At 60.1% G+C, this 23,844-nt stretch overlaps 2 protein-coding genes and 1 pseudogene across 7 annotated transcripts; 2 read left to right on the top strand and 1 right to left on the bottom strand.

Moving 5' to 3' along the window:
• The window catches only part of LOC116599122, an 11,722-nt pseudogene extending 7,907 nt beyond the window's left edge, over positions 1–3,815 (bottom strand).
• MRGPRF (MAS related GPR family member F) lies at positions 2,224–9,844 on the top strand. Of its 5 annotated transcripts, XM_032358805.1 has the most exons (5): positions 2,239–2,324; positions 3,136–3,347; positions 4,601–4,731; positions 5,093–5,206; positions 8,028–9,844. In XM_032358805.1, exons 3-5 carry the CDS (start codon positions 4,726–4,728, stop codon positions 9,009–9,011), a joined length of 1,104 nt encoding a protein of 367 aa, XP_032214696.1. In that variant the 5' UTR covers positions 2,239–2,324; positions 3,136–3,347; positions 4,601–4,725; the 3' UTR covers positions 9,012–9,844. The 5 variants fall into 5 exon arrangements, with proteins under 5 accessions (XP_032214695.1, XP_032214696.1, XP_032214692.1 ...); XM_032358804.1 differs by lacking the exon at positions 4,601–4,731 and having other exon boundaries at positions 2,224–2,308; XM_032358801.1 differs by lacking the exon at positions 4,601–4,731.
• Positions 5,109–23,844, top strand: MRGPRD (MAS related GPR family member D). 2 transcript variants are annotated; one of them, XM_032358808.1, is made up of 2 exons: positions 5,109–5,206; positions 22,016–23,844. In XM_032358808.1, exon 2 carries the CDS (start codon positions 22,017–22,019, stop codon positions 22,959–22,961), a length of 945 nt encoding a protein of 314 aa, XP_032214699.1. In that variant the 5' UTR covers positions 5,109–5,206; position 22,016; the 3' UTR covers positions 22,962–23,844. The 2 variants fall into 2 exon arrangements, with proteins under 2 accessions (XP_032214699.1, XP_032214698.1); XM_032358807.1 differs by lacking the exon at positions 5,109–5,206 and adding an exon at positions 14,272–16,060.

The following is a 23,844-nucleotide window of genomic DNA, read 5'->3' as shown; positions in this document are numbered from 1 at the left end:
CAGGTGTGCTTTTACACCTGTTTGGGTCATCTGACTCTGAGCCGCCCTGCCTGACTTCTATTCCCTGAGGGCACAGACTGTCGGTTCATCAGCCTGGGCCCCAGTGCCTGGCACTTAGCGTATGCTCAGTAAATATCTGCAGGGGCAGAATATTCCGTTGGGGGCTGGGCAACCTCGCGGGGTCGGAGGGACCACGGGAGGAGCCACAGGCTGTTCCACACCCCGCCCTTCATCCAGGAGCAGCTGGGCAATGGGGGACCCCAGATGGGCGCTGTCGTGAGCTAGCCCTGCCAGAACCCACCTCCTGCCCCTAGGGACCCCAGCGGAGGAGGGTCCTGGCCTGCACCCCCCGGAGGGGGCGTAGGGTAGGGTGTGGCGGGGCCCGTGGCAGGGGACCATTAAAAATAAAGTTCCTCTCTACTAGGAGGAGGGCAGGGTAGGAGCAGCTCAGAGAGTGAAGACAGGATGTGAGAGAGCAGGGACCATGGCTGTGTGACCTCAGCACGGTCCTCCACTTTGTGGCGGGAGGGTGGGCATGAACGGGTGAGTGCCGCCAGGCCCACACACAGAGCCTGAGGCCACGGGTTTCAGCGCCAGCCCAGCTGGGGCCCTCTCACCGTCCCTGCAGGAGCCCGGCCTCCAGACCTGTCCCCCTCGCCCTGACATGCTGCTCCACATGGGGACAGCAGCTGGGGACACTGGGTGGCGAGGGGACCCCAGCAAACTCAGCCCAAGGATGGCATTCCCATTTACAAGCACCTCTCCTTAGTTCTGAAAGAAACAAATTTCCAGACCAAATAAGGCGTGGACCTCAGAGCTGCTGCCTTCACACGATTCCTTTTAAGTGTCCAAATGCAATTACACTTGGAACTTGCCTGGATTCGGCCTCCCCCGGCCTCCCCCACCCCCACCTCCCCACGTAAACAAGCAGCCCAGCTGGGCCCCAGCTGGCCTGCCCCGAGAGGAGGGGAGGGTCACCACTGCTCCCTGCCCAGGCTCCCTCTCGGCCGGGCGTGGCCAAGAGCTTCAGCGTCCTAGAGCCCTCCCCTCCCGCTCCCCTTAAAACAAAGGCCCCAGAGGACCAGCCGCACCCTGCGGGGAACAAACGCACTCTCGGGTGGCACTTGGGCAGGGACATCGGGTTCCTCCAGGGGCTGGAGGCCTGGAGCTCCCAGGGCAGGTGCAAGGGAAGCTCTATTTCTGGGTCCTCTTCCAGATGCCCACCCCACCCCAAGCTGGGCACCATTTGCTCCCACAGGGAAAGCACTGCGGGGAATTCCCTTGGGCTCCGGGGGGCATGAGAAAGTTGGTGCAGGGCAAGGGGCGGGGGCCTTCCTGTGTGGCTCCCTAGGAAGCCACTCTGCACCACCCCCGACCTCGCAGCCACCCCTGAGACTCCTACATCCCCCCCTCAGGCTTTGGCTCACTGCCCCAGGACCCTGAGAAGGCTCAAAGGGTGGGGGCAAGCCTGACTCATCCCCCGCGGAGCAGGCACGGAGCAGGCACGCACAGCCCGCCACCCGCACCGCCCCCCCCATCCCCAGGCAAGCGCTGTGATTTTCCACTTGCGCCATCTGATTGCTATTAGGGCCAGGGAAAGGGGGTTCCCAGTTCCATAGACCAGCAGGGGGCCCTGGGCAGATTCCAGGTGGGAAGGGGGATGGGGTGGCCCCTGGGTGGCTCCGCTGTCCTGCTGCCCAGCCTACCTCTCAAAAGTGCCTACAACTCTCTCTCCAGGGAGCCCTCGCCTCACTACCTCCTGGCTCCTCTGTATCAGGCCCTGAATAGGAGGCGACTTGCCCCTCCCGGGGCTGCATGCCCCGAAATGCCCAGTGGGAGCAGAAGGAAGGAACCAAGCAAGTGCCCAGCCCTGTGCTTTCTCCAGGGCAGCCCCGAGGAGCTGCGGGACCGAGGGAGAGAACAGCTGGACTCCGGCAGCAGTGCTCCTGCCAACATGACGTCACCAGGCAGGGAGATGAGTTCCCAGTGAGGCTGGGGGGGGGCCGGGGGGGCTCCTGAGCGGTGCATTCCTTCCTGAAGCTTCATCCCAGCCCTGGCTCAGCCCCTCCTCCCCTCCTCCTCCCCTTCCCCCTCCCTCCAGGCCTGGAATTGGGTTTGGGGCGGGTTCTGCTCCCCAAGCCATCTCCTCCGCAGGCAGGCAGGCAAGGGCTGTCCTCAGGCAAGGGCTGTCCTCGACTCTGAGCTCGCCTTTTCCGAGGCTCCAGGCCGTGCTCGGAGCTGGCCTGCTGCCCCGGGGATCCGCGGCCAGGGGCGAGGGTCGTGCTCCGTGAAGGAAAGACCTCGGAAGGTCAGGACAGCTGCAGGTAGCTGGGCCGGGGGCGGGCGGGCCGGCCGCGGCCCAGGGGAGGGCTTTCTGGCTACCAGGGCTGCAGGGCGAAGGCCGGGCAGGGAGGGAGAGCGAGCTGGGTGCTGTCAGGGCACTCGGCCCCCAGACATCACGTGGCTGCGAGCAGGAACCCTGAGGCTCCGGAGATGACTCGGGCACACTCCCGTGGCTCTGAGAGTCCCTGTCCTGGCGGCAGTGCCCGACCCCCACACCCTCCTCTACTTCCAACTCCTGCTCTGTCCTCCTGGCTGGGGGTGGGGGGGTCCCGCTCTGTCCCCACCCCCACCCACGCCAGCCATCCAAGTCTGCTTTCTGGAAGGGCGGGAAGGAACACCCAGCCGGCCGCGTCCCAAGCGCAGAGAGAGGGCTCTCCCATGCCCGCCAGCGAGCTCGCTGCACGGCCGCCCTTCAGCGGCGCGGAGCTTGGGCACAGAAGGCGGAGCAGCTGCATCCCATCCTGATCCCAGGAGACAGCCCCTGGTGTCCCCAGATTAGCCTCCTCCCGCTGAGCCGTGAACAGGGGACCCCAGCCTCCCTGTGGTGGGGGGCGGCCAGCGACAGCTGGGAACAGAGGGGCTGGGAAGAAGGGTTGGGGGCTTGCAGTCTGGCTATGCCCACCTGGGCCTTCCGGAGGACAGCCTCCTGCCCCCGGCAAGTGTGGGGCCGGGTTGGGGGAGGTGGGCTGAAAGAGGAGGTGGACAGGTGGCCAGAGCCCTCGGAGGCCTGGCGCTTGGAAGGGAGGGTCAGAAGTGCACAGAGCCGGCAGCTTTTGCCCTCTGCTGTAGCAGAAGCCGGATCCCAGCCCAAGGAGCACACACACTCACCCGTGCTCACACACACGCCACACACACGTCGCACACGTATCTTCTCAAAGCCCTTCTGGGCTCCCTTGGCTTCTAAATCTCTGTAGGGGCACGAGCCCTTCGGAATGCCCCAGGCAAGGCAGGAGAAAAGCTCAGAACACACTAGGGACACCTACCCATGGAAGCGACCCGCAGAGGTGAGCTGGGGGCCCTTACTTCGTGCCTGGCCCCAGCTGGCCACCCTTGGGGGTCATCTGGGTATCGGCGAGGGGTCTACCTGGCTGAGGAGAAAGGAGAGGCTGGCGGCCGGACATGCGCGAGGGCCCAGGCCCGGGGGGGGGGGCATCCAACCAGGAGGACCGCCAGGGGGACTGGGAGCGTTGTGAGTGGGGGGCAAAGGGAACCAGCAAGGATGGGGCGAAGCCGGTAGCCGGCGGGCAGGCAGAGCCTGGGCAAGCCCCAGCGTGCAGGGAAGGCCCGTCCGAGGCGGCTGGGCCAGTGGCCCGGCTGGAGGGGGTGTGGGGCTCTAGATGCACACTCAGTGGCCCGCACCGGACACGCCCACGTCCTCTGGGGTACAAGGGCTCCCGCCCTGCTGTCACCGCATGCCGCGCTCTGACCCACACGCCAGGCACACACACACTTGCCCACACCACGGGGCACATGGCCGCGCTGTCCGAGAGAGGGGTCGCAGGCCGCCATTGGCCACCCTTCCCCACCGGACGACAGGAGGCCTGCCTGGGTCCCACGCTGGCTCAGGGAGCGGAGGGACACATGCCACAGCGGGCCGGGAAGAACTTCTGGTGGATGCTGGCCGAGGAGCCCGGCGTGCCCTCTGGGGAAGAGGGCATGGCCAGTGGCCTACAGCTTGGCCTCAGCTTCTCCACCCACACAGTGGGACAGCTCCGTGCTTGTCTGCTGGGGCAGGGCTCAAATTGGGGAGCGGGAGTCCATTCAAAGGGGACCTGGGGCACACGGAGCCAGAAGCTCTGCCTGGCCAGGATGGAGCTATCTCCATCAGGCGGGGATGCCCCCCTCCGTGGCTGTCACCCCTTCCAGGCCTCCTGACCTGGGGCTGCCGCTGAGTATGCGGCCCTTCCTCCGGCCTGGGGCCAGGGCCGCCTCCTGGCCAGCTCTCCTGGCCGGCTCCCTCCGCCTGTTCTTCCTCTGCAGCCCCCCGTGGCGCAACGATATGCAAATCTCCCGGGCCACAGTGGGCACAGGCGTTACTGAGGGGACCCCTGGGCAGGTGGCCGCACCTCCCTGAGCCTCGGAGGCCCCGTCATAGGGGAACGATGATTCCTGCCTCCTAGCCAGTAACAAGGACCACAGGGGGCAACAGCCACTGGCTGGCTGGCGTGGTGTCCAGCTCCTGGCTGAGAGTCGCTGTCCCAGGGGCGATGGTGGGGTCAGTGATGCTGACGGCTGACCAGGCTGTCCTGCCTTGCAGTCACCTACTGTGGGAAGACCCTGCACCATAGCACGTTACAAACACGAGGCCTGACCCTACGGCTGGGACTGCCTGCCGGGAAGCCCTGAGCCCCCGTGGGCTGGCACAAAGGACGTGCAAGGCCAATGCGCGTGGGCATAACTGCCCAAAAGCCACCTGGCTTCAGAAATCACACAGACCAAGCAAGAAGGGGTGAGGCCAGAGGCTTCTCCCCCAGCAAGCAGCAGTGAGCATCTTGGCCGTGACAAAGACGTGAACGAGGAGCCTGGGCAGGAGGGGGCAGTGTGTGCAGACATGACCCGCCCTGGACCCCGCAGGACCATCCTGTGTCCCCGCACAGCCCGCCTCTGAGGCAGCCAGGTGCTTGCTTGCTGGCCTTTCCTCTAAGGAGACAGCTGTGGGGGCTGGGGCGGGGGCGCTGGAAGGTGGAGGGGCCTTCTAGGCGGGTGGGGAACACGGCTGCCCTGACGCCACCCCTTCTGCCTTTGCCAGGAGAAGTGTGCGGGCCAGCGCACAGAGAGCAGAGCCATGAGAAGTCTGGACTCACCAGGCCGGGAGATGGTGGGGAACTGTTCCTGGGAGGCCCATCCGGGCAGCCGGAGTAAGGCAAGTGCTGCTGGGCAGCAGAGGGGGCTCCAGGCACGGTGGGGCGGGGTGGGGTGGGAGAGGCGGGCTCAGCCCAGCGTCCCCTCCCCCTGCACTCTGCCACGCAGACCAATCCTCTGTCTCAGGACACACTGGTGGGCAGGAGACCCTCTGGGCGATGTGCCCCAGCCCTGCTCCCAGGGGCCCCCAGTCGCCAGCATCCCCAAATCCCTTCCCCGTGCATACCCTGTGTGAGCCATTTCTCCCTCGAGCAGCCTTGTTCCGTCTCTTCCCTGAAGAGATGGGGGTCAGCCATATCCCACGGCCAGGCCCTGCCAGGAGACCCGGAGGAGCGGGCTCCAAGGCGTCCCTGAAGCCATGGGCCCCACAGAGCATCACAGGCGCTGGGCCACCCTGCCCAAGCTGCTGAAGGCCAGGGTCTGGTAGTCATGGTTTACGTTTCGGCACTGGCTGTGGCCAAGACCCCAACAAGGCATCAAGCCAACCCACCCCTTCTGCCCTTCCCAGCCCCTACTTCTCTGAGCTCCTGGAAAACTCCGGAGCTCCCTTCTCAATCCTGGGCAAAGCTCGCTCCACATTGGAAGGCCCTTCTGAGTTCATCGGGTACAACCTCCTCCACATCAGAGAAAACGGAGGCTCACGACAGCACGGTACCTCGACTGGGATGAGCCCAGAGGTCGGAACAGAGCCTGGACTCTTGCTCGGGGCCTGTGGCCCTTGGTCTTCTCCCTTGGTGACCATTGTAGAACAGCAGCCACGGGAGGAAGAGATGGGACTGGCTGGGGAGAAGTCTCCAGAAATCCCCAGAGAAAAGGCAGAGCCCAGGGAGGGAGGCCGGGCTGAGAACAGGCATTTTCCAAGGCCGCATGTGGCTGGGGTGGTAGCTACACGCCCAGTGACTCACCAGCCCTCCCGCTCTGACTCCGGGGAGGGAACTGCAGACTTTTTCCAGCCTGTGAGGAGCTCTGAGAGATCCCTCGGCATGGGCGTGTCTGGGCACTGGGTCTTGGGGACCACTGCTCCGCGGCCCGAAGTGGTCAAAGCCACCAAGAGGAAAGGCTGAGCAAAGAGCGAGCTAAGGGGTTTGGAGGCTGACGGACAGAGATGCTGAGCCAACGAGCGCGCCTGGTATAGAAGACCCCCTTCACGTGCTTGCCTGGACCTCACAGTCTGCCCGAAGTCTTGCCAACACCTCCAGTCTCTGCTTGCAGACTCCCTTGACAGAACCCCCTCCCCCCGTTATGGGGTACCTGGCAAAGCTGAGGACCATGTGGAAGGCGGTGGAATGTTCCAGCCTCAAGAACCTTTCCGTTTGTTTCCTCTTGGGGAGAGTCCTGAGCAATGGGAACCGATAGCCCGCCTGACTGGGGGGGGTCTGCCGGGGACTAGGGTGGGGGTGTCAGGCTCAGGCTCTGTGGGAGGGAGTGCTGGATGGACTAGTGTCATCTGCCCGGCCGAAGGAGGGGAGTGCTCTCCTGTGCTCTGCGCAGCCCTGTCGCTTGGAATGGGAGGTCAAAGTGACAGCCTGAGAAGGAATCCAGCTTGTGGATGTGTTGTGTTTGGCCCAGACGATGTTTTTAAATGCGAACATTTAAAGATCAGGGGAGTTCACATTACGATCTAGGGTTTCCTGGCTTCTCTGGGGAGGGGGGAAAGGATGACGGACGGGCCACTCGGCCCACGGTCCCGTGTCAGCTGCCCCCCCTCCCGCCCCCCAGCACCCACCAGCTGGACAGAGCAGCTGCCACTGTGCTTGGGACAGGTGCTGCTGTGTGCACGCCCCCCAAACCAGTGTCTTGCTCCGGGCCCAGGTTCACGCATTCATTCCCAGCCCAGACCCTGCAGGCAAGATAGCCCCGTGCCCTCGGTCGGCCAGACTGTTCGAGCATCAGAATGCCTCCCCAGAGCGCCACAAGTCTCCACCTCCCGGAGGGGGGGGGCTGGGCCACACCCAGATCCCTCAGGATCCAGACACCCAGGGTCACCCCAGCCCTGCAGGGGTCACTTCTACATCCCTCTGTCTCTCTGATCCCGCAACAGGACAGGCTCCCACTCCAGTGAGGGCCAGGGTCCACCTTTTCAATTATTTTATTCTACTTTTTTGAAATAAGTATTTTCACATTTTAGTGTGAAAACTGGCAAATGCACAGAAAATTTGCACGGACGGTGCAGTGCAGACGTGTGTGTCCTGCACCAGCCGGTGGCCTTTGGCGCCTGTGTTTTCTCTCGACGCCTCCCAAGACAGACTCTTTCCCAGAACTGTTGGAAAGTAAATTGCAGACATCAAACCCCCTTTAGCCCCCGAATAGCCTGGGGCCTCCGAGAACAAGGAGCTTCCCGTACAGGGCCACAGGGCATCTTCCCACTCAGAAAATCTAACGCTGGTGCAGCACGAGGATACCCAGCACAGGCGAGCGTTTCCCCGTCACCCCGCTAACAGCCTTCACTGCGACCCGTAGGGCCGCTCTGAAATCTAGGTGTCGTATCTACTGGCCATGGCTCACCACGGTCCCTCAACCTGGAAAGGTTCTTCCGTTGTTCGTATCTTTCGTGACACAGACACCTTTGGATGGGTCTCTTGCCACAGGCGGGCGGTCCAGGGCCTCTGTTCTGTCTGACGGTCTCTGCTCTCGCTCCTCCAGGCCGCGAGCTGCAGACTTGGGGACACAGAGCAGGGCACTAGGTGGGAGCAGGGCTGTCTTCTGCTCTAGTTCCAGCCAGTTCGTTGGCTTCACCCCCGTGATCAGCCGGGACACAGGTGCAGGTCTGGGGGCGGGGCCCGGCCCGCATCACAGGTGTCTCCCCCTCTGCACCCACCCAGATGTGTCCTGACGTGAGTGAGGCCCCCGAGCTCTACAGCCGCGGCTTCCTGACCATCAAGCAGATCACCATGCTGCCGCCACCCGCCATCATGAACTACATCTTCCTGCTCCTCTGTCTGTGTGGCCTGGTGGGCAACGGGCTGGTCCTCTGGTTTTTCGGCTTCTCCATCAAGCGGAGCCCCTTCTCCGTGTACTTCCTGCACCTGGCCGGCGCCGATGTCGGCTACCTCTTCAGCAAGGCTGTGTTTTCCATCCTGAACACGGGCGGCTTCCTGGGCACATTCGCCGACTACATCCGCGCCGTGACCAGGGTCGTGGGGCTCTGCACGTTCGTGGCCGGCGTGAGCCTCCTGCCCGCCGTGAGCTCGGAGCGCTGCCTGTCCGTCGTCTTCCCCGTCTGGTACTGGCGCCGCCGGCCCAAGCGCCTGTCGGCCGTGGTGTGCGCCCTGCTCTGGACCCTGTCGCTCCTGGTCACCAGCATCCACCACTACTGCTGCGTGTTCCTGGCCTCGCGGGGCTCCGGCAGCGCCTGTGGGCACATGGACACCTTCCTGGGCATCCTGCTGTTCCTCGTCTTCTGCCCGCTCATGGTGCTGCCCTGTCTGCTGCTCATCCTGCACGTGGAATGCCGGGCCCGGCGGCGCCAGCGCTCTGCCAAGCTCAACCACGTCATCCTGGCCATGGTGTCCGTGTTTCTCGTGTCCTCCATCTACCTGGGGATCGACTGGTTCCTCTTCTGGGTCTTCCAGATCCCGGCCCCCTTCCCTGAGTACATCACCGACCTCTGCATCTGCATCCACAGCAGCGCCAAGCCCGTCGTCTACTTCCTGGCGGGGAGGGACAAGTCCCAGCGGCTGTGGGAGCCTCTCCAGGTGGTCTTCCAGCGGGCCCTGCGGGATGGCGCCGAGCTGGGGGAAGCCGGGGGCGGCACGCCCAACACGGTCACCATGGAAATGCAATGCCCCACTGGGAACGCGTCCTGAGAGGCAGGTGCCAGCTGGGCGGCAGGGGCCATAGCCTCCGGAGACCCTCTGCTGCCGAGACAGGAGCTGGGCTGCGGCCACAGGGCCCAGGTGCAAGGCGGAAGGTCTGCTCTGGCTCCTCGTGCCTCCTTCTCCGTGGGCTGGAGGCTCTGGGGTGGCTGGCCGGGAGACCGAGCAGCCACCTACATGCAGGCCCTCTGGCCGGGCCAAGCTTCCCCTGCCATTCTCCTCCGTGGCCAGAAGCTGGTCGGCAAAGGAGGGGACGAGGGGTCAGCCAGCCCCCTCCCCCTCCTACCCCTTTCAATCAGGCCTCCTTGAAAACAATGTAGCCAGCACCACTGCTCCCCCGCGGGGAGCACCTGTTCGCTCCGTTCCGCCCCCTCAAGGCAGTACTGGCGAGCCAACCCGAACGCGACCGTGCTACCTGGAAGAGAGTTCTGGCTAACCTGCCTTGTAGTTCCATCCTTCTGCACCCAACATCCCTGCCCTGAATCCTTTGGTGACTTTGACGGGGGAGCTTCCGATCATGGCAAGCAGCTAGACGGGAAGCGGCCTCGGGCAGCTGGGGCAGGTCACTCTCATTTCCGACTCCCTGCAGGCCGGCCCCTGGGCAGCCTCCCAGAGCACAGCACGTCCATGCTGCTGTGCACCTGGTCCTCGAACCTCGGCCCACTGTCCAGGAGTCTCTGGGCTCCAGTCCCCACCCAGGAGTGGGCCCTGGCTCTACCTGGCCACCCCAGGCCACCTCCAAGCACAGGGGCCCTGTGTAGCCAATGCAAGTTTTATAGAAGACAATAAATGTATATCAATAAACGTTTTATATCGTGCACTGAGCAAGGCTTCCTGCCTTCTGTCCTGTCTGTACCTGCTCCACAGTGAGGCCCCGTCGGCGACCAACCGCCCAGATGGTCGCCTTCCCAAGCTATGCCCCACCCACCCCACCTGCTCTGTCCTCTGGCATTTGTGCTCCTCCCCTGGCTGATCCGTCTACACCTCTGGGGCGCTCCCTCTCCCAAATGGTCCGTCTACACCTCTGGAGTGGTCCTTCTCCTGGTAGGGTAACCACCCCTCTGCCTAATGGAGCTTTGGTCAGCTGCCCTGTCCTCTTGGCTAAAGCCTATGCCCTTTCTCACCCATTCAGGGCTCTCTGGGCCCCCTGGAAACAGTTTCCATGTGCTGCTTAATACAGGTCCTGTCGTGGAACACAGCGTGTCCACATAGAGGCCCCCTGGGTACGGCTGCTGCTTCTCCTCCTGCCACCTGTCCAGAATGCCCCTCTCTGACGCGGGGCTGGGGCTGGCCTCCCTGAACTTGGCACCTCCCCAATGCCCAGCAATAGGCTGGAGCCCCTCCCAAGAGACAGCTCAACTAGGGCTGGGTCAGAGGCTCCCTGACTGCCCCCTGCCCGCCTCCAAGCCAGTCCCCGAAGAGGCCCGTCTTGGGCTCCAGGTGTCCAGCCTGGGACCCCAGCCCCATGGCAGGGAAGCTCTGGGGGAACCTGCTCATTACATAGGCCCAAGGACAGACCAGGGCAGAGGCACCAGTGGCCCAGGCTGGGGGAAGGCCCCCATCTGCAGAAAGCAGGAAGAGGGCCCGGAGGGAGCTGGCTAACAGAACCACCAGCCGGCCCACCCAGGGTGCGGCGGTACCTCCAGCCTCTCCTGCTGGCCCAGGTGGCGCCTGGCATTCCACCTGCAGACCCTGAACTTGCTCTGCCTTACCCTAGTCAACCCAGAGCAAGGGCTGAAGGACCACCCTGGGGTGGGCTGACCCCCAAATGCATTTCTTGGCGACCAATCCCCAGGTGGTGGACTCGCTCCTCCTGGCCTCTCCAGGCCTCTGCTCCTGTGCTCCCCATTCCAACAAGCCCAGCGGCTCCTCCATCAAGGTCCCTGCTCTGCAGAGAGAGAACCCCGAGTGTCTGGAGGCAGAAGAGTTTCAGAGAGCGGAGGCCAGGGCGCCGGCCTCTCCCACTCCCCGCATGGGGTGCACCGCCCCGTCCTCGCACACTCCCCCCACCTCCTGACCCATCCCCCCAACCCTGAAAGCCAGTCCAAGAATCCCAAAAAAAGCAGAGACACTTCTGACACTTCTGGGGACTCAAAGAAGCCAAGTCAGGTCCTGAGGATACGAACGAGGGGCGGGATCCACTCAATGGGAAAGCTTCCACCAGCAGGCCTCCACTGGAAAGAAATGCCTCCCAGTCCTAAAGACGGACAAGGGAGCCTCTGAGGAGCCACTGTCTTGGGACCCAGTGAATCCGAGTCCCTGGGGGTTCACCTCTTCCTCAGGAGCTCCCACCCTAGGCCTCTGGCCCTGAGTCTAATGCCAGGAGCTACCCCTCGCCACCCCTCTGGGAGCATGAACTGACCTCCTTGCCTGGGCCCAGCTGCAGCAGCTCAGAACCCCAGCCCAGTGGGCGGGCGGGCAGCCTCACTCACTGCAGGACCTGGAGATCGGGGAGGGGCTGGAGCCCCACAAGAATACACATCTGGCCGTGCTTAGTGGGCAGCGGGCTGGGAGGGTGGGGGGTGAACCCCAGGATCAGCCCTGCCCAGCCTCTGGACCCTCCTCAGGTGCGGATTCCTACAGTCTTCCCTGGGAATAAGGCCTCTCCTCCCCCACCCAGTCCCTAGCCACATGGGGATTGCCGGCACATCCTGCCCACCCCGGATGACCTCCCATCTGTGCTCATGGAGAGGCGGGAGCAGAGGAGAAGGGCTCGCTCCTCCTCCCGCCTTGGGTATGGAGTTACAGAAGGGCCCAGGGAGCTGGCTGCAGGGGTGAAGCAAAGAAGCCTCTGTGGTCCCCCACCAAAGGCAGCTCAGCTGGGACCACCCCAGCCTCCTTCTTTCTGGTGTCTGGGAAAGTCAGGAAGCAGAGGGACCCGAGCATCACAGATCTCCACCGTGGAACTCTCTGGAACAAGGGGTCTAACCGCCCTCCCCTGAACACTGCGCAGGAGTCGAATTCAGGGGCTGCATATCGCCATCCCTACGAAGGAACCCGTAGCTGGCCCCACGAGGAACAAACACTGGTCTCCCGGCCACTCCAGCTGTTACTAAGCACAACTTGCTACCACCACTGGATATGCGGGGCAAGGATTGCAGAGCCGCCAGGGTAGGGCTGTGGGGCCCTGCTTTCGGTGTCCCCCACCACGGCTGTCTGGACAAGCACACTCCTGGATGATGCATGTGAGAAACAGGGCCAAATGTGCAAAGTCAAGAGCAAGCCTCAGGGAGACAGGGTACTGCCACCCGGAAGCCGTGCGCCTGGGTTTTCTCACAGATCCAGCACAGGCCTCTGGAGCAGGGGCAAAGTGTCCCTTCTAAGAGAGAGCAGGGTGGCCAGGAAGGAGGGACAAGGAAAGAACCAATCCCAGCCTGGGGAGCAGGGCACAGATTGCCATTCGCAGGGGACCTGCTGTGTGCAGTGGGCCCTGTGCTAAAACCTCCACCAGCTCATTTAACCTGCACAGCTGGGCTCCCAGGGACAGGCTGCTTGAACCCAGGGTGGAGCCCCTGTCACAGTCCCACCGCTCTGGTGGCCACGTGCTTGCCCCGGAACCCAGGCCGCTGGCAGCAGCCACCAGCAAAGCACCGGCAGTAGGGGCCCCGGGGATGCCGCACTGACTAGACAGGACAGGCCCATCACAGTCCAAGGACAACCCAGACCGGCCTTGTTGGAGCCTACAGTCCAGCGCCAGAGACCAAAGGAGGGCGCAACCCAGGCTTGGGCAGCTGGCAGATGAAGCGGGCAGGCGGCGGGCCGGGGACTCGTGCTCGGCACACAGCACACCACACGGCCTGAAAGCAGAGGCCTCTTTGCGTCTTCCTGGCCTGTCTCCGTAAGACCAAACAGAACGCCTCTCCGGCATCGGCCTTGCTGGCTCCCACCCCCTGCCGGCTGTGCTTGTGAGATAACCGAGTTTTCTCTTTGGGGCCAGAATTCTGAAGCCTGAGATCCTTTCACACATGCACGTCTTGGTCTAGAATCCTCTGCCAAGACACCCCGTCTTTTCCAGGAGCCGCGGGATCCATCTAGAAGGTGGGATGAAGGGGTGGGTCCATTAACAGTCACCTCTCCCCGGATGGGAAGAAGCCCTGCCCAAGGAAAGGTACTCTTACAGACGTGCGTGACCAGACCAGGGAGCTACCAAAACCCGTTGCAGAGATCACCCCGGCCACCCGGTCCCTTCAGGGCAACTCGGAATGCGAGCACGGAAGTCGTGTATCTGAGGCCACCGGGGGCTGGAGACAACAGGGCTCCGTTCACAGAACAAAAGTTCATGGAAAAGTCCACCGCAGTGAGTCAGAATGCCAGCGCCAAGCTTCCTGGCAATTTGGGAGAAGGCTCACCTACTCAGGCAGATTTCGTCAAAAAAAAAAAAAAAGAAAAGAAAAGAAAAGAAAAGAAAATTGTTGCGGTTGACGTTAGGCACAATGAAATGAACTGTTAACGCAGTCGATGATCTCTGACACACGTATGTACACTCGCGACCTCACCAAATCGCTGCGAGGAATGTCTGTGTCCTCCCCCGAAGAACATTTCCATCACACCCCCCCCCAAGAATATCCTAGCGCCCCAGAGTCCCAGGCCCCCAGCCCCGCCCCGCACCCCTGCGCTTTAGGCCACTCGAGGTCACACAGGACGGACTGCTCCCGGCCGATCTGCACAGCACGTTGTAAGTAACAGAGTCTGGTCGGCCCCGGGGCGGGGGTGCGGAGGGGTGGGGGTCTCGGAAGTCCACCGACTGCCCTACCCGGGAGCTCCATCAGCGGTTTCCAGCAGGCGCTTCCCTCCCGCCGACCATTCCCAGGGCTGCCACCGGAACGTGCCCTCGCATTCTGCGCTCCCCCCACCAAGACACAGGATCCGAAGTCCATTCCCGGCCCGCCTCCCCAGCCCTGGGCCCAGGCCCCGGGGGCGGTCCGCGCCTCGGCCAGACTCGTCCTCCAGGGCCGCGATCCTGCGGCAGCGGCTGCCGCGGGCAGCACTCACCATCCCCGGAGGAACAAGCGCGGATCTCCAGAATCCCACGCCCGACGGCAGCGGTGCGGCCCGGCTGCGCAGGGCGGGCGCGGCTCGGCCAGGGCGCGGCTCGGCCAGGGCGCACCGCAGCCGCCGTCCAAGGCGCTGCCCGTCACCCGCGTCCTGACGCCCGCGGCCTCAGGTGGCCCGTGGGGTCTGCGGTCCTCGCCGTGTCACCAGCACGACCCAAGCCGGCGCTCGGGCGCGGGCGGCCTTCGCTGCCCGCCTCCTCCGGGTCCCGGGCTCCCCTCGGGGTAGGCTCCTGGGCGGCACGTGACAGAAGCCGCACTGAAGCGCGCAGGCGCACGCACTCATGCGCACGCGCACGAACTACTCACGCACGCGCACCAACTCACCCACGCGTACAATCGTCCCCGCGCACGCACGAACTCATGCACGCGGACAGACGTGCCCAGGCACGCGCACGCACGGGCCCACACTGGAACAGGATTGGCTCCTGTCGCTGAGAAGTCGGGGTGCGGTCGCGGGCCGGGAACAGGGGGCTCCGGGCCCCTGATTCCAGGGACTCTGTCCATCACCTGTCATTAGTCGGGAAATGTGAGCCTCTGTACCTGCCAGGCCCAGTTCTAGCCACAGAAGGTACCAGAACGAGACAGCTCCTGCCAGGAAGCCCGTGTCTTCCTGGGTCACCTGTGTCCCCGCCCCTTCTCAGGCTAGGTGTTACCTCCTCGGGGTAAGACGTCCACCACCCCGGCTCGGCAAGCCCAGAGTAAGAGCCTGGGACAGTCCGAGCTGCTCCTCTGACATGGGGGTGCTCTGTGTCCACTGGGGACACCCATGAGCACAATGGGGCCTCTCTGTCCTCCGTCACCTGTCCATGACGTAGGGCGTTGGTGACACTTCGACATCGGAGCTTCGTGCCTCTCCTCTCTTCACTCACGTGTCTTCCCAAAGCTGAGGCCAGAGGTCTCCCACAGCGAGCTCTCCTTCAGGTCCAGGACCGGGCATGAGGGTGGGCACGACAGCCCCAGGCCCCAGCCACCCGTCAGTCAACGCGTGTAGACCCCAAGCAGCCACCATGTCCCGCGGGGCATGTGACCGCCAGGCTACACAGCCGTGAGGTCAGCCTCCATCCGAACCTGGAGGGGGCTCAGTTTTAGAGGAATTCCCAGGCAGGAAAGTGGGTTCAGCCTATGCGGGGAAAGGTCACCAACTGAGGTCAAAATGATTCCCTCTCTCTTGCTTCGAGTGCTGTACTCAAGTTGTTGAGAGAGACCGGAAGGGACTCCATGAATTTCAGTGAGGCCTCGGATGCTCAGAGGGGTCCCCTAAACCACAAAGCTCCCCAGCTAATAGGCGGACAAACTCAGACTTGAAATGGGGCCCTGGAGTCCAGGGTCCAGGCTCCTTCCTTTCCGCCCCTCAGCAAGCAGAGCCCTGGGCAGGTCCATTAGCCAGAGCATCTCTCCATGCAGAGGGCTGTGTCGACCTAATGGCCTCTCCCGGCCCACAAGAGACCCTCTTTCCTGCACAGCGCTATGTTAACGCCGAGATGATAGGGCCTGCTGATGCTCTGAGGCCTTTTTGGCTGTCCCAGATGGCCTTCAGGCAGGGAGGCACTGCCAGGATGGCACAGGAAGGGCGTGAACACTCCCGCAGCTCCTCACGGCCCCCAGCCTTATTCTCATTTCCCTGAAAGGCATCCCCCAGCCTAGATGGGCAGCCTGAGAGCCCACACCCAGCTAGGTCCATTAGTCCCCAGCCAGCTTGTCTGCAGGCCTCCTGGGTGGGGTGGGTGCCTTCCTGTATTTATGCCTCAAGCTCCCCTTCCAGCATCTCAGAGAGCAGAGTGAAGGCATCCCAGGGACAGGACTCCTGTGAGGCCAGGGTGGGGAGCAGCCAAGGCGAGCTGGGAGAAGCCCTGCAGAGCCGGGAGCAGGGACTGGGCCGGAGCAGCTCGGGGGCATGGAGCCAGTGGAGCTGCCTCCAGACGTTGGAGTTAGGCACCAGAGCCCGGTCACCCTTCCCCGAAGGACTGAGCACCATGTCGGGAGCAGGTAGGAGCCTCACATTTTTACTCTCTGGGTAGAGGAGAGCATGTGGTGATGGGCGGTGCCTAGCAACAACCCCGGGGCGAGAGTCCCTGTTCGCCGGACGTGGCTGGATGGCCCGGGAGGTGCCTCAACTTCCCCGAGCTGGCACCTTCCAAATAAAACGGACAACAGAAGCCTAGCTCACAACCATATTTAAAGTGGTTCAGATCACGCCCAGAGGGCCAGCCACATGGGTAGCCCCCATCAGTGGTGACAGCCAGGCCAGGACAAAGGAGGGACATACAGGTGTCAGGTGAGCACAATTGAACAAGACATTCACTTTGTTTTGGGGAAAGCAGCAAGTCATAGGTTTTCATTTCTGTAAAAACGTTATATGGAAATGCACAGAAAAAAAATCCTTCAAGGGTGTGATCCCACTATTAACACTGGAAGGCAGCACAAGGGCATAGCAAAACCTACGTCCTCTTGACCTTCAGACCTTTTAAAGGAGACTGTTTTACTATCTCATCTAGGTGACCTTTTAAACGTTTAAAGTACAAGGAGAGATGGACCGTATTAGCTAGAAATTACATTTCCCTAAGGCGTCAGGGGGGGTAGACAGAAATTCAAACAAGGCTTCTGAAGACAGGAATCCTACAGCTAACTCGACAGGCACCGTCTTCTAAACCATGACCTTTCACGTGTGATCACTGAGCACTGGCTACATGCAGGCCTGGGCCCAGGGCGGGGAGGGCGTGGAGGGGCTCTAGTCCGATGCTGGCCTGCCCGAGGGGCTCACAGGCCCAGTGACAACCCGCATAGCTCAGAGTCGGAGGGAGTGGGGGGCTCAGGGAAGAGCCCAGCAGGGGGGAGGCAGCGGGGGAGGAGAGGAGGCTCCAGCAGCTCGTCTCAGACGTGCATTGGTCTTACCATATCACGACCCGCCCTCCGGATCTCGGATCGTTTCACCTTGAGCACCTCGTACAGGCCCACCTCTGAGAGGAGCGCAGCGGCTTGGTGCCTCAACAGATCACTGAGGGGGACACAGTTGGGCCCATAGCTGTCAGGAGGAGGCCCCTCCCCCAGCCCCCCACACCCCTCCCCTCTTCTTCCTTCTTTCACTGGAAAGGAGGAACCTTCCCGCATGGGGTCCCGCAAGCTTGGTGGGCTCCCCGCTTCTCCCGTCTCTCCTGGGCAGTGCCCAGCTCCCAGGCCGCTTGCCCGCGGTACCGACTCTGCCCCCAGGCGCACTCCCCCCGCCCCCCTGCAGCCGTGACCGCGCCTGCGCCCTCAGGTCTCCCTCTGCTGAGCAGCTCCCGTTTGGGTCCTCCGCCCCTGGTCCCATTTCTCTACCCTCGCCTCCGCCCCCTGCCCACTACAACACACCCCTTCAAAGGGTCACCCACACCCCTGCCTCCACAGCTGCCTCCTCGGCACATCTGGGGGTCTCTGTTGCCGAGAGCCGCCCCTTTGGAGGGGTCTAGGGAGCCGCCGCGCCTGCAGCACACCCGTGGTCCCTCCACGCGCTCTGTCCCCACTGCCGCTTGGCTACTAAAGCTGCTCTCCCGCAGCTGTCAGCCCCTCTGGGAGTTCCCACCCCGAAAGCTGCATATTCTTGCTTGTCGATGGTCTCCCTTTCCAGCAGCATCCCTGGGAGGGTCTGTAGCCCAGGACCCAGAATAGCCCTGGCCTGGTCCGCCCTCTGTCCCCATCAGCGGGGTATCAGGTGACAGCTGAGAAGCAGCCCAGGTGTGCGAAGGGCCCCTCTCCAGGCTTCTGGGACCCTGACCAGAGCAGAGAGTTGGGGGGCACTACATGCACTCAGAGGTGCGGTGGGGCACTGGACTGGGGGGGGGTTCGGTCGGCCCACAGGGTGACCTTGTGCATCCTGCCCTGCCCGAGTAGCAGGTGCGACCCGTGTCCTCCATCCCTGGGGAGCGGCCCACACACTCCTTACTTAGTGTGGGGCTTCGAGGACACTCCTTCGCTGAGCCTGGTACTGGGCAGGGACCAATCACTAGTGGCTCGGGAGGGCGGTGTGTAAAGGGTTCCGCTGGCTGGGGCGGGGCCAGGGGAGCAGGGTCCCAGCCCCCTGCACAGACAGCAATGGGTCTCTCATAGCAGCCCCTCCACCGAGCCTGTCCCTGCCGCCCTCCAACCTCAGCACCTTCCAGCAGGTCCCTGCCTTCTTATGTACCCCCTGGGGGACAGGGGATAATCATGTCTATTGTACATTCCCCACCCTGGACCGTGAGTTCTATGAGGACGGGCTTTCTGTGTCCTGGCCACTGCTGTACACAGATCACACGTGTGTGTGCACATGGCTACGCATGTGTGTGCATCTATACTGTGTATTCTATGTGTATCTGTGTGTGCATCTGTGCTCCTGGGTGCGGACATGTATTCCGCGCATGTCCATATGCTATCATCTACCCCGTGGGACACAGAGCACCATGTAGGTATCTGGCACATAATAGAAGTTTGATCAATGTTACTTAAACATCTGTGGATCCTGCGGGAGGGACTCCTGACTGTGACGACAGGGCACCTATGGAGGCTGTGTGGGTCTTGGTCCTACCCTCCCACTGTGGATGCAGAGAAACTGGGGAGAAAACATAATCCCCCTCCTACCCAGCCCTGGAGAGGTAGGGAGGGAAATCTCTGGGTCCTAGAGCGACGCTGGTGGCCCAGAGAACATCAGATGGGGCTTAGGTGGGGTGGGGATGAGGAAGGGCTGTGGGGCTGGGAAGTCCCTTGGAGCTGGAGCAGAGGGGGCTCCACAAGGCCAAGCCCAGGAGCTCCCTGCTGCTTAGACAAGCAGCTTTCTGCACAGAATGCCCTCAGGAGCCTCCCACCCTGCCTGAGACTGTGGGGGAAGGGTGCGTGAGTCAGGCACCAATTTCAGGAACTAAAGCCCCAGATTTGCAGCATTCACGGCCACAGAGTCTGAATTTACAAACGTCTGCACGATGCCACATCTCCAACCCATGAACCCCACCACAGACCTGCTCTTGGACCAGTGACACCCTGTGGATACCAACAGAAACCAGGGCCAAATCCTGGTAGCAGATCTCAGCATTGAAAGTGAAGAGGCCTGAGGCGCCTGGATGGCTCAGTCGGTTAAGTATCTGCTTTAGTTTCAGGTCATGATCCCAGGGTCCAGAGACTGAGCTCCCCGTCAGGCTCCCTGCTCAGCGGGGAGTCTGGCTCTCCCTTTCCCACTGCCTCTCTGCCTGGCTTGTGCGCTCTTTCCCTCTCTCTCTCCCTCACTCTCATAAATAGATAAAAAATAAAATGAAGAAGGCCATGACATAAAAGGTACACTTGACAGGGACGGCATGATCATCTTGGATTTGTCCCCACTTAACAAAGATTCCAAAAGCCGAAGAGAAAATGACAAAACTTATTTGTGGCAGATAAAAATATTCGTAGTGCTATGAAATATATCTCTAACTAATTTATGGAAATTTAAATTTTACGTATTTTCAGTGGCTTTTGATGTTAAAATATTTAGGCATGAACAACAATGAAGACATATAAACCAAAACGCATGAAACAGCTAAAGAAATACTTAGGAATCATCTAGAGCCCAAAATGCCCCTTAGAAAGAGAAATTTTGACAGTTGCCTAGCAGTTCAACACAAGAAGCTGAAAAATAATCACAAGGTAAATCCAAAGAAAGTAAAAGAAGTAAAAGCATCAATTAAAATTGGAACCGGGGGTGCCTGGGTGGCTCAGTGAGTTAAGCGTCTGTTCAGTTCAGGTCATGATCCCAGGGACCTAGGATCGAGTCCTACACTGGGCTCCCTGTTTGCAGGGAGCCTGCTTCTCCCTCTCCTCCCTCTTCATGCTCTCTCGCTTTCTCTCAAATAAATAAATAAAATCTTTTTTTAAAACAGAAAACTGGAGGGGTGCCTGGGTGGCTCAGTGGGTTAAAGCCTCTGCCTTCGGCTCAGGTCATGATCCCAGGGCCCTGGGATCGAGCCCCACATTGGGCTCTCTGCTCAGTGGGGAGCCTGCTTCCTCCTCTCTCTCTGCCTGCCTCTCTGCCTACTTCTGATTTCTCTCTGTCAAATAAATAAATAAAATCTTTTAAATAAATAAAACAGAAAACTGGAAACAAACAATAAAGATGTTTAAGAAAAAGTTCTCGTAAAACTGAGCCTCTAACAAACTGATTCTTTATAAAAGAAGTGATCACACAAATTTAAAATGGAAGATTGAATTAGGGCTTTAAAAATTATAAGGGAATATTGTGTAGATTATTTACAGTATCTACCAATAAATGTGAAACCATAAGCATGAAGAATTACCCAGAAAAATAACATCGCCTACTCTAACTCAAGAAGAGATTCAAAATCTGATTAAACCTATTATATAGTTGCACTTGTAATTTTCTTTTCACAAAGCCATGCCTGTCTCCTAACAATCACATAAAAATAACCTGACCAGATGGTTTTACCTTCTGCCAAATCTTCAAAGAAAGATAATCCTTACATGCTACAAATTGTTCCAGAAGGTAGAGAAAAAAGGCAATCTCTTCAAGTCATTTTATGCAACCAGTATAATCTTACATCTTTGAAATAAAAAACAGACAAGGATAGTACAAGAGGGGAAAATTATAGGCTAATTTCACTTATGAACATGGGGGGACATTTTCTAAATAAAATCAGGATACCTGAAGGGAAAGGGGAGTGACCAGAGCAAATAGAAATGGTCTATCCTAAAAATGTAACAAGGAGTAAATACCAGAAAACTTACCACTATAGATCCACCACATAAAGAGACAAAGGGAGGAAAAAAAGAAAGGGATTAAGTAGATGCAGAAAAATAATTGTGATAAATTCCATCATTTATGATAAAAACTCTCAGACAACCAGGAAGGGAATTTTCTCACCCTGATCAAAGATAATACCACAAACTCAGAGTAACCATCACATCTGATAGAGAAACTTTAAGTTTAGGGAGAAGATAAGCACACCTGACTGCAACCAGTGCTCAGCAGACTACTAGATGTTCTGGGCTATGCTATAAGACATGAAAAAGAAATTAGAGGGATAAGGATAACAGGAAAGAAAATCAAACTTGTCAACAGAAAAATGGATAGGTATGGTCCGCTATATTAGGACATTTGCCTGATTAATAAAAACTACAAGAATCAACAGGGTTCCTCCACACCAGCAATGATCAAGAGGAAAATACATCAGAGGCATTTCTGTGTCTAGCCACAAGGGAGGAACTGGTACTGGACCAGCCCTCCCACCGTCAACAACCAGAAAACTGGAGAAAACAGAAGACTCAGCACTCAGCTCTGTTCAGATACTGGACAAAGAGGCATCCCCGGAGTGTGAACTCCAAGAAAAGGGAAATAGAAGAGATGAGCCCTGTGATCACCCCAGCTTTACGCCTGAAGATGCTCTCTGGATAGTGGCAGGGAAGGGGGGAAACCAGCCAGAGCTCAGTGGTCTCCCTGGAGGATGAAACATCATGAAAAGGGCACAGAACGAGTACGGAGTGGCTGTCAGCCACACAGCACCAGAGCTCACACCAAACCACTTACGTATTTTAAACACACCTGCGCATAAAAGCAGTGTGTAGGAACAGAGAAGCCAGAACAGAGTTTTAAGGGTCCCATGTGTAAAGGGAACTTCGTAAGTCAAGAGCAAAAAGAAAGCCTTTGATAAAAGTCAATACTTCTTCATGATTAAAAAAGAATAATAATAAACTCAAAATGCAAGAGAACCTCTTCACTTGACAAAGGGTGTTTAGAACAACTTGGGGTATGTCACAGCAGGGCTGGCAGAGTTGGCGGATGGGAACCAGGAAAGCAGGGAATGGGCCAAGCCTCCTGGTTATGTTTCTTATAAACAGAACCCAGGAGAAAGCCCTGAAGCTGGACAGTTGGGGTGTGGGGCCCCAAGAAGACCCTTGGGGCTCCAGCAACACAGAACCTCAAGTCGGTCCATATTTTTTCCACAGGATGAACGGGACTATGCAGAACTCCTATGTCCGGATACTCCCCCGAAATGACTCCATGATAAACACACCGGACACCGCTCCTGAGGTGCTGAGCATCCTGGCCACGTTCGTCTGCGTGTGCGGCATGATGGGCAATGGCCTGGTGGTCTGGCTGCTGAGCTGCCCGGGGCAGAGGACCCCGTTCTGCACGTACATCCTCCACCTGGCCGTGGCTGACTTCCTCTTCCTCCTCTGCACGGCCGTCACCCTCTATCTCGACCCGACCCTGCTGGCCTATGAGGTGATGGAGAGAGCGAGGTCCTTCACCTACACCACCAGCCTGACCCTCCTGACGGCCATCAGCACGCAGCGCTGCCTGTCTGTCCTCTTCCCCATCTGGTACAAGTGTCGCTGCCCCCGGCACCTGTCAGCCGTGGTGTGTGCCCTGCTCTGGGTGCTGTCCCTCCTGATGAACGTGCTGGTCTCGCTCTTCTGCAGGGAGTTCTGGTTCAGCCTAAGGCAGTGTTACACGGTGGACGCCGTCTTCAGTTTCCTCATCATGGGGATCTTCACCCCAGCGATGACCCTGTCCAGCGTGATCCTCTTCGTGTGGGTGCGGAGGAGCTCACAGCAGTGGGGGCGGCCGCAGCCCACACGGCTGTACGTGGTCATCCTGGCCTCTGTCACGATGTTCCTCATCTGTGCCCTGCCTCTCGGCATCAGCTGGTTCTTCCTCTATTGGCTGGACCTGCCCCAGAACCGGAAGACTCTTTTCCACCACATGGCCTGCCTCTCCTCGGCCCTGAGCAGCGGTGCCAATCCTGTCATCTACCTCGTGGTGGGCAGCCAGGGACACTGGTGCTTGCGGGAGTCCCCGGGGGCCATACTCCGCAGGGTGCTGAGGGAGGAGCCTGACGGGGAGGGGAGGGAGACACCCCCCACCGGCACCAACGAGCTGGGGGCCTGAGAGCCTGGGCGCCCCGGGGATCTGCATGCCTTCCCTGCCCAGTGTCGGTCTGGCCTGCTGTTAACAGCCCCAAAGCCTTGCCCCTCGCCCTGTTGGGGTCTCTTTCTTCTAGGCCAAAGCCCCCCATGCCTTGATGTGGTCTGGCTCTCACAATGGGACTCAGCTGGGAAGACAAAATGCAATTTTTCCTGGGTGTCACAGGGCTCTCCTTCGCTGAGGCCTGGCCTGTGGAACCTGATTGTCCCCCAGGCTCTGTGGGTGGGTAGCCTGCTTCCATGTGAATGCGGAAGCACATTCTCCAAGCCTCCTGCTCCCCTCCAAGGACATCTTTGTGCAGGAGGCAGGGTGTGGGTCCTGTGACTTTCTGGCCTGATGCTGGTCCTTGGGCACATGCTGGTGGCATCAGCTGACCGCCAGGGGGATGCCCATGGTCTGCCTTCCACCAGGGGTCCTGCTGACCCCTTCCATGACTGCAGTCCTTGGCCAGCCATGTCCAGCACTGACCAAACCCACTGGCCGGAAGCCTCGTCCTCCACCTGGCCCAGGACAGCGCTTGACCCCTGACCTTTGCCTTCCGGCTGCTGTGCAGCACCACACCTGGCAACCACGGCAGCTCTGTTTGCTTTGCTCCAGGAGGCTGCCCTGGAACCAGGAGAGCCCCTGCTGACCCCCTGGAGATGCACAACAGATCCTGATGGGACTGTGCCCAGGAGGCAGGGGCAAAAAAACTGGATAGGGGTCTTCCCAGAGTTGCTACTAGTCCTAAAAATGTGTAGGATGTTAGTGACATTACAAGAATGGGTTGTGACGGGTGCTGCGTGGCTCAGTCAGCTAAGCGTCTGCTTTCAGCTCAGGTCATGATCCCGGGGTCCTGGGATCGAGC

This window comes from Mustela erminea, chromosome 9 (assembly GCF_009829155.1).
Source record: "Mustela erminea isolate mMusErm1 chromosome 9, mMusErm1.Pri, whole genome shotgun sequence".
Classification (NCBI taxonomy): domain Eukaryota; kingdom Metazoa; phylum Chordata; class Mammalia; order Carnivora; family Mustelidae; genus Mustela; species Mustela erminea.
Note: the sequence above shows the minus strand (reverse complement) of the source record. Positions and strands in the feature narration are given on the sequence as shown.